Source organism: Macaca mulatta, chromosome 6 (genome assembly GCF_049350105.2).
Source record: "Macaca mulatta isolate MMU2019108-1 chromosome 6, T2T-MMU8v2.0, whole genome shotgun sequence".
Taxonomy (NCBI): Eukaryota; Metazoa; Chordata; class Mammalia; order Primates; family Cercopithecidae; genus Macaca; species Macaca mulatta.
This window is the reverse complement of record NC_133411.1, coordinates 105,003,659-105,013,227: the sequence shown is the minus strand read 5'-3', so window position 1 is coordinate 105,013,227 and position 9,569 is coordinate 105,003,659. Positions and strand designations below refer to the sequence as shown.

General features: G+C 54.2%; 1 protein-coding gene across 1 annotated transcript; it reads right to left on the bottom strand.

Annotated features, from left to right (window-relative positions):
• Positions 1-1,486: 1,486 nt before the first annotated feature.
• On the bottom strand, positions 1,487-3,604 carry LOC144341491 (uncharacterized). Its single transcript, XM_078005049.1, has 2 exons — positions 3,445-3,604; positions 1,487-2,408 (listed from the first exon to the last, which is right to left on the bottom strand). Exons 1-2 carry the CDS (start codon positions 3,554-3,556, stop codon positions 2,212-2,214), a joined length of 309 nt encoding a protein of 102 aa, XP_077861175.1. The 5' UTR covers positions 3,557-3,604; the 3' UTR covers positions 1,487-2,211.
• Positions 3,605-9,569: the final 5,965 nt, after the last annotated feature.

Here is a 9,569-nt window from a genome sequence, read left to right as displayed (position 1 = left end):
GCGTTGGTATTAAGCCTTAATATGATTTTTTGCCACCTTGACTCCTATCGCTATAAAAAGTTATTTTCCATTCCCCTCACAAAACCACCCAAAGAATATCTGTGTAATTTTGAGCAAGTTGGGTTTTGTTCACTTTTGAGCATTAACTAGATTAAGGAGCTTCGCCAAGAAAGTCCCATGAAAAGTATGGTGGAGGCCTGACATGATGGCTCATGTCTGTAATTCCAGCTCTTTGGGAGGCCAAGGCAGGAGGCTCACTAGAGGAGGCCAGGAGTTCAAGGCCAGTCTCAGCAGCATAGTGAGATCCTGTCTCTACAGAAATCATCATCATCATCATCATCATCATCATAACAATTAGCTGGTCATGATGGTGCATTCCTGTCTTCCTTGCTACTCAGAAGGCTGAGGCAGGAGGATCACTTGAGCCCAGGAGTTTGAGGCTGCAGTGAGCTATGATGGCACCACTACACTCCAGCCTGGGTGACAGAGCCAGACATAAGCACTCTTCATGGTCTAAGGGAGAGTACAATATTTGGAATTAGGATCTGTTTTGCTCCTACCACAATCACGTATGCCCCTCATGCCCTTACCTAAGTTATTTTTCTTTGTGAGTCTTTCTCCCCACTTCCAAAATGAGGGCATGCCTCTCTTGGGATCATGTATCTAGGCTTGGAGATAAGAATTGTAAAGCTCCTAGTATACAAAATATTTTCAACAAATGGTAGCTATGGTCATTTTAATATATGGAATTTTACCATAATTTCACATCTGACAGATAATTCCCCTGAAATTAATACTTGAATGTGAATATGTTCTCTGATCTCTAGCTACAGGCAAGTCTTCTATGTCAGGGAAAATCAAGTACTAATATAGAATCAGAATAAAATGGCAAAAAGAATGGGGGCACAACAGATAAATTCTCGAGGAATAACCTACTTACTGTAAGAATTTGTAAATCTGTGGCAGCTAAGACCAGGCCGTCTGAGCACATCTGGAGGTGAACTTCCTTAAAAGAAATGCGTCCAAATGCTCCAAAAGATTCAAGATCATATCTCGGAAGGGTAAAGCTCTTTAGAGTCTACAAAAAAATTGTGACTTCGGCTCTGCCAGGGAAAGAATGCCCAGGTGACCCGCCGTGGCGGGCTTCCCCAGGGACAGCCCAGGTGTGACCCATGTGGGCTCGAGGCCACCGTATTTGATGCCACCTGCAGAGCTGAGGGCAGCTGTCTCCCATTAAGCCAAGGCTGTACCAACCAAGCCACGTTCCCACATAATATTGGTTTCCAAAGTACCTTTTTCCCCAGAAGAGAAGAGGCGTGGACTTACTAACCTTCAATATGTGTAACTCCTCCCGGGTGGCAAAACCAGGATAACAGAGAACACCGCGATTCTGCCAATGTATCCTAATCTCACATGCCTGTACACAAACTCCCAAGCATTTTAGCAAGCTTTTGGACATGAAGCTCAAAAGAATGACCCATAAATATTTTCCAATACATACAGCATCTTAATGTGTTTTTCTTTCGTGTTTTTTTTTTTTTTTTTGTAGACACAGAGTCTCACTATGTTGTCCAGGCTGCTCTGGAACTCCTGGGCTCAAGCGATCCTCCTGCCTTGGCCTCCCAATGCACTGGAATGACAAGCATGAGCCACCGTGCAGGAACCACAGCACCTAAATTCCAAAATAACCTTGAACCCCTGACCTTCCACCCGCCCTGGTGACTTCCAGAGATCGGTTCCTCTTCCCGTGCCAAAGGTTTCTTGTCTTTCGCGGCCCGGGTAAAGTCACTCAAGATGTTCCCTCTGCTTCTGAAGGCCTTTGACTGAGAAGCCACTCTGGGTCCTATCCCGACCCCAGGCGGTTCCACTGGTACTTGCACATCTCCGGGCCGGTTTAAGTCACGCTGGCCAGACTATTTCCACTTCACTCTGGTAATTTCTCCAATCCCAGCGTCTGCTGCATCACCTTTTCTTTCTCTGAGAATCCAACCCTACAGGAGGAATGCTGAGGCTGGGGGGTCCTTTTACTAGAACGCTAACGCCAGAGCACTTCCCAGGGGCGCTGGGGGTCGGGCTGCAGGGCGGAGTCTGGCGCTGCCACTGGGGTCTCCCGCGGGGGGTGCTGGGCCTGGGGAGGCTACGCTGCGGGCTCGGGGAGTGCCTGGCAGACGGATGTCCCGGCCTGGGCGCAAGGAGACTACGGGCCCGGCATCACGTAGGCGCCCGCGGCGGGCCGGGCGGGGCCCACAGCGCCCCAACCTGCAGCACCCGCGCCCGCCCCGCGCGCTCAAGGGCGAAGGGAAGGTCACCGGGGCCGTGGGCTGGGGGCCCATCCCGGCTCCATCCTTGTTCAGTGCGCGGTCCCGAAACGGGAGGAAATCCGCCATCCGGGCCTTTCCACGCATCTGCTGCAGGAGGAACCGGGAAAATAAAAATCAAAACCCAGCTCCGGGCGCGTCGCGTCTCCAGCCCGCGCGATCGCTAAGGCTCCCAGGTAGCGTTCGCCTGGGAAGCGCGGATCTACCATCCAGCGGCTGCAAGGATCGGGACGCTCCACCGTCGGGGCACTGGCGCCCCCACGTGCACCCGGGGCCTGAGGCGCACAGTCTCCACCACCTCCGGCTCGTCATTGTTAAATGTCCTCCCGGCGCGCCCGCGTCGTGGGCCCAGACTCGGGCCCCTCCTGGAGAGCCGCTTCTACATTGCAGGGAAGGGGAAGCCCAGAGCCCGCGCCCCGGCTCCGCTGACGTCCCCGAGTCCCCGCTTCCTGGTCCTTCCCGTCCGCAGAGGCTGGCGGGGAGGGCCTGGGACCCATTTTAGTTTTCGGTATCGTCACTAGCCGAAAAGCAACTAGTGCAGGAAACCCTTTTTTTTTTTTTTTTTTTTTTTTTTTTAAATCCTTTTAGGAAACCCTTTTTTAAACTCTTCCAACGGAAAAGCGACATGCTGGGGGATGACGTGGGGCGGAGTTAGGGGGCGGGGGGCCACTTAGCAAGTGATCGCGCTGTACTCACGCTTCGGAGGGGAAGCCCGGCCCTGTCCTACAGCTCTGAGGGAGAACGTCCCCCAAGGGCGCTCCAGGCGACCCCCTCTGCCAGGCTCAATTTAAAACATAAACCGGAGGGGGTGGAAACCTCACTCTCTTCCGGACGGAGGTTCCTACCGCCGTGTCCCTTCCTCCTCCGCCCCACCCGGCAAGGACCCCGGGGCTGCCTTGCCGGCTCACGCCGCCCCGCAGGTACCCCTGCCGCTCCGGGTCACGGGCTTCTCTCCAGTTCTCCCCATCGCTTCCCCGCTCGTCTCCCCGGTTCTTCCCATCGCTTCCCCACCTTTCCCCGGGTCCTCCCATCGCTTCCCCCTCTTCTGCCCCGTCGCCCCATCCACTTCGCCCTGTTCTCCCTCCTCCGACCGTCACTCCCTCGCCGCCGGGAGGGGGGCGCGCACCTTGAGCATCCCCGCCGCTGGTCAGCACGCCGATGGCCTTGCGGGCCCCGAAGAGGTGCTCCAGGAACTTCCGCAAGGAGCCCTTGGGGGCCCGGGAGTCGTCCGCGTCCATGGCGAGAAGGCGGAGGGCAGCCCCTAGTCTGGCTGCGCCGCTGGCAATGGGAACCCTGCCGGCACGCGCCCGACTCGGAACCGCCGCCAGGCCGGCGCCCCTGAGCGGACCCAGGGCCAATGGGCGGTGACGGGATGGGCCCGAGCGCACGGGAGGGGCTGCGGGGCGGGGGCGGGGGGGGGCTAGGGGCGGGGTCACGGCTAGGGGCTGGGGCAGGGGCTGGCGAGGGGGCGGGTGTGGGCAGGAGGACCTACGCGGGGGTCGTCCTAGGTGGGGGCCGCGCTAGCGGTGGGGGAGGCCGCAGAGGCGGGGGTAGAGCCACAGGTGGGCGGGGTCCCTGCGGGCGGGGCCGCGTTGCTGGTGCGCGAGCCTCGCGGGTGGGTTGGAGGACTCTGGTTGGGGGCTTTAGAGATGCCCCGAGCACCACAAGTGGGGACGGGGGCAGTGTCCTGGGGAGGGGAGACCGCAGCGGGGCGGGGTCACATCGTTTACCGGGCGCGCCAGAGCGGGGCGGGATAGAAAGCGGGGAGCATCTCCCGGGGGGTCGAGGGAGACCCTGAGTGTGCGGGAACGCCGGGGCGTGTGGAAACCCCTCACTTGCGGGGAGCGCCGATGCGGGGCGGGGTGGAATTGGGGCGCGGAGACCCCACCTGGACGCGGAGGCTCGCGCCCGGCCGCGCGCACAGCTTTTTGTTGCCGGCAGGATTCCTCTTGGGGCTGTGCTGGGAGCCTCGGGGCGCGGCTTCCTCGACCGCCGCCCCCAAGTTTTCTCTGCAGCCTGAGGTCGGGAAGGACGGACGGAGAGTGGATCCCCAAGGTGGTGAGAAAAGCTGATCGCGGCAGGCTTAGCTTTGACCAAGTTGCGATTTCCGGGGCCTACGGAGGCTGTGACGCTCCTGGGTCCCCAGCCCGGCCCTTGGGGAGAAGAAGCCTTGGGGTAGAGGAGGGTATCGGGCGCGACCCTCAGAGACCCCTGGGCGCGCGAAAGTCAGAGTGGGGCAGGAGGAGGCGCAACAGGACTGGCCTGGAGGGGAGGCGGGACGACCCTTCCTCCCCACGGACAGGCGCGCTGCTGTACGCTGTGCCGACATCGGCCGGCTTCACTGGCCAACTCCACGTGCTGAAATACGCACACCCAATGGGATGTGCGGTTGCCTATCCACAGCTTAACAGCCTGGTGCCAGGTACCCTGAGATGGGAGAGGGGGCAGCCCCGACAAAAGCACGGGCTTATGGGGCCCCGGTTCCTTCAGTGCTCACCCCACGAAGAAGGGCTCCCAAACGGCCCCACTGGACGGCTTACTGGAGGATGGTCCTGCGCAGTGGGTGTTTGTTGAACAGATAAGAGACAACAAAAGAGACGAAGAAGAGGTTTGTTCTGTGAACCGGGGAAAGTGAAGCAGTCGCAAAAGAGAGTCTCACCAAAGGGCAATCCTGGGGAAAAGATGGAGAGGCATGGATTTTTCTTTCATGTGTGCCTCATCCTGGGGCTCATCCCGCTGAGCATCAAATATTCATTGCAAAAGAGGAAAAAGAAATATGCTGCAGACAATGCTGGATGGTCTGATCTCTCCATTGGCCGGAATTAACGGGGCAGTCCCTAACCCCTCGTGGTCCTCAGAATCACCTGGCCTATGCACACCCCCACTAAACCACTGAAGTCCAGTTTCTTCGAGCGCAGCCAGGGAATGTGTATTTTTAAACAAGCCATCTAGGTTACTCTGATGAATGCAAAGTCGAAGAGCGCTGCTCTCATGCACTGAGCCTGAGCTTTATTCTATTAATAAAAAAGAAGAGGAGAATCCTGGGTGTCTTAAGGTGGCAGTTGAGTGGCCTTTGCCTTTTGGCGGGTAGGAGAGCAGACCGGGGCTCTAAGCACCCGCACCCACCGCTGGGCTCAGGATCTGTGCTGGAGAATAGAAGGGCTAATTTAATTATTCATGCATTTTTAGAGCATATTACATGTGGAGAAGGTGGGGCACGCTGAATTGTATTTTAGCCAAATACCCCTTATCTCCTTATACACTAGATATTTGTATATTGAACATTAGGGGATGGGTCATTTGTCGTCAAATTGCCTGTCATACAGAAAACGAGAGATACAACCGAACAGTTCAACCATGACGAGTTAAATAAATGATGATAAAAATAGATGCTGCAATAATATTTAATTGCTGTTACCGCTACGAGGATAAGTGTCTACTGACATGGAAATATGTTCAGGACATACCAATAAGTGAAAAGGCAGTCCTAGACACAGTGCGAGCCTGTGCGTGTGTGTGTGTGTGTGTGTGTGTGTGTGTGTGTGTGTGAGTCTGCATACATATGTAAATGTTTCTGAGCATTTTATTTCCTTTCTTTTGCTTAGTACAGGTAATGCTATTTTTCTCTCCAATGAACAGGTATTGTTTAGGGAAAAGAAATAGTTAATTAAAAACAATAAAATTTAGAGTGTCAACACCCCCAAGGTTACGGATTATGTTGAAAAGTTTGTCTGTATGTAAGGGCTGGGGTCAGGGTGGTCACTGACAGTCCTCACACATCTGTTCTCATGAGTTTGGCCCATTGCTCAGTCAGTCAAGGAATTAGCATATATTAATATATGCCTGTAGCTAAGATGGAAGAGAATAGCTAGAGCTCTTTTTTTTTTTTTTTTTTTTTTTTTTTTTGCACGTCATGTATTTTAATGGTGCTACAACTAGAGGTATTTTTTTTTTAATCGTTAGCCTTAGCAATGAATCTTCTAATTCAAGAGGAAGATATTACATGCCGTGCTGACCGTACAGCTTCCACCCAGTAGGACCTGAGGTGTGTGTTTGTTCTTTATTGTCCTTTAACAGGTTAGTCTAAACTGTGGCCCACACCAGCACACAGTTAAACCACAGGTATGATTACTCCTTGGGCCAGGAGTGCAGGCTTCACTGGGCCCTCTACCCCAGGGGCTCTCCGCGGCTGCAGCAGGTGTCTGCCCAGGGCTGCCGTGTCTTCTGAAGGCTCAGGCTCATCAGCGGAGGAGATGCTTCCATGCTCGCTTCTGTGTTGCTGGCAGGATTCTGTTGCTTACAAACTTGGACTGAAGGCCCCAGTCTCTCCGTGGCATCAGCTTCAGGCCGCCCTCTGCCCTGGGCGGGTGACTGGCTTTGCCAGAACTAGCACCTATCAAGAGCCAGAGGGAGAGTTCCAGTGGACGGAACCTGCAGCCCCTCCCAATCCAATCTCAGGAGAGACCGCCACCTCTTTTGCCTGGTTCTATTCATTAGAAGTGAGCCACTGAGTCCAGCCCTCTTCGAGGGTCTGGCTGTGAACACTAGGGGCAGGGGCCAAGGGGAGCCACTTGGGAGGGGAGGTGCTGCCTGGGACCTGCCTAGGACAAAGTGAAAGAGAACATGCATAGGGACAGATGCCCTTCCCACTTCCCCTCTGTGGTGAGCGCAGGAGCTGCCGATGTGCCCTAAAGGAGTTGTGGCATCCCAGGAGGGAAGCATCCTCCCAGCCATGAGGGCGCCATGACCCAGTGCCCCAGCATGCGGGGCTGCACATTCCAGGGCTACCTGAGCTGCAACCTCTTCCCCTTCCCTGCCGTCTCTGCCTGTGCATGGAGTGGGCGTCTCAAATCTGCAGGGACCGAACTGAGCTCAGGCCTCTGCACCGCCGCACAACCCCCCACCACTCAGTCTTCCTCACCTCAGCTCCTGGTGACTCCATCCTCCCAGGGACTCAGGCTGAAACCTTGCAGTGCTCCTCCACCCCGGCATCTAAGTCCCTCAGGAAAGTCCCTCTTGGCTCTTCATTGCATCTGGAGCCACAGGGGCCAAGCCACCACCTCTGACCTGGACTGGCACAGGCTCCCTCCCCATGCCCTGCTCTGCCCCCACATCCACCCCACTTCCATGCCTCGGGTGTCCTCAGCTTCAAAGTCAGGGTGCACCTATCAGGATGTAATTCAGGCATATTCTCTGCTGGCTCGGAGTCACAGGCCCCACACATGGCCCACTGGCCTGTCCTTTGGTGCCATCAGATCCTGGTGCTGCCCAGAGGCCCATGCGGGTACCCAACAACCTCAGGCCCAGCCTGCTCTTTCTTGAGGCCACGCCCTCCTCTCCCTACCCATTCTGCCCACCTTCCTCAGGTCTGTCCTGAAAGGTCTCCTGCATGGTGAGGCCTCCCCCGATCACCCTCGCAGAAATTTTGGGCTCCATGCACACTCCTGTTCCCTCCCTGCTTCTCTTAAAACATCCTCCTCAGTGTCACACATGGGGCATTTCACCTATCTGCTGAGCTTCTCGACAGGTCCCCCTGCTGAACTCTGAATGCCGTGGATTCAGAGCTCTTTGACTATTCCCTGCTGCAGGCCCAGGGCAACAGCAGAGCCCAGGACAGAGTGAACCTGTCATGGGTGCTGCTGAATGAATGAATGAAGGAGTGAGTGAGTGAGTAAAGGAGTAAATGAGTGAGTAATAGACTGAATGGGTGAGTGAGTGAGTCAGTGAATGAGTGAGTGGATAAGTGAAGGAGTAAATGAGTTAGTGAGTGGGTAAATGAATGAATGAGAGAAGGTTAGTGAGTGAGTGAATTGCTGAGTGAGTGAATGAGTGAATGAATGAATGAGTGAGTGAGTGAATGGGTTAGTGAATGAGTGAGTGAATGAGTGAGTGAATGAGTGAGTGAATGAGTGAGTGAACGAGTGAATGGCTGAGTGAGTGAATAAGGGAGTGAATGAGTGAGTGAATGGGTGAGTGAATGAGTGAGTGAATGGCTTAGTGAATGAGTGAATGAGTAAGTGAGTGAGTGAGTGAATGGGTGAGTGAATGAGTGAGTGTGTGAGTGAGTGAATGTGTTAGTGAATGAGTGAGTGAATAGTAAATGAATGAGTGAGTGAGTAAAAGGGTGAGTGAATGAGTAAACGACTGAGTGAATGAGTGAGTGAGCGAGTGACGGAGTGAATGAGTAAGTGAGTGAATGAGTTAACGAGTGAGTGAATGAGTCAGTGAATGACTGAGTGGGTCTCTCAGAGGAGATGAGGACCGGAGCTGCCCTCTGACTGCTACAGTAGACAGGAGCTGAGGGAGGAGTCTGAAGGGTGGGATGTGCCCACTCGGTACATATACCCTGCTCGACACATCCCCAAAGAAACCTAATCTCACCAGAGTGGTCTCTTGAGAATTATTAGTAACAACCTTTTTTTCCAATATTTCACATATGCAGGATGATTTCTTACTTTCCTTTAAAATGCCAATCGTTTTTTGGACTTGGAATTCTCCACTGCTGGTCCACGCCACTGTATTCTCCCATAGGGGCATCCCCCGAGTTGGAGAAAGAGTCATTCCCAGGAATGGATAAAAGCCAGAAGGGCATCATCAGGTGGGGAAGCTTCTCCTATCATCCTCCCCTTCCTGCTTGGGTTACCCTGAGTGACTTTGTTTGGAGGTCTACAAAATGTGGACGCATCAAATTTGGATAAAAACCTAAGCAGTTTAAGAGGTTGCAGTGCTAGCAGGAAGGTCTTTGGCTCCCAGCACCCTCCTCCCCTCCAGTCTCTGCTGGACCCAGTACTCTGACTCCACCTTCGTCCTTGGGGGTTTCCTTCCTTCCTTCCCAGCCACTGAGCCGCCTTGGGCTAATCTGCAACCTCAGAGGCGCAGCCCTCCCCCTTTCCTCCTGCCTCTTCCTCCCTTCTCACTTTCCTTCTGCTTCTTTCGGGACTTTGGAAAGTCCAAGAATAAGCAAAACCGTAGACCAGAAAACGCTGCCTTCAGCCCATTCCCCTCCCACCAGCTTCCCTTCAGACTCCTTGATCTTTCAAAATTATTTTGCTTTGTATCTAGATGCTAAACTTTATATAGAAAACAGGTGGGGTTGGATTCTTGGCCGGGTACAGTGGCTCACACCTATAATCCCAGCGCTTTGGAGGCCAAGGCGGAAGGATTGCTTGAGATTACATGTTTGAGACTAGCCTGAGCAACACGGGGAGACCTCGTCTCTACAAAATTCAAAAAAAAGAAATTAGCCTGGAG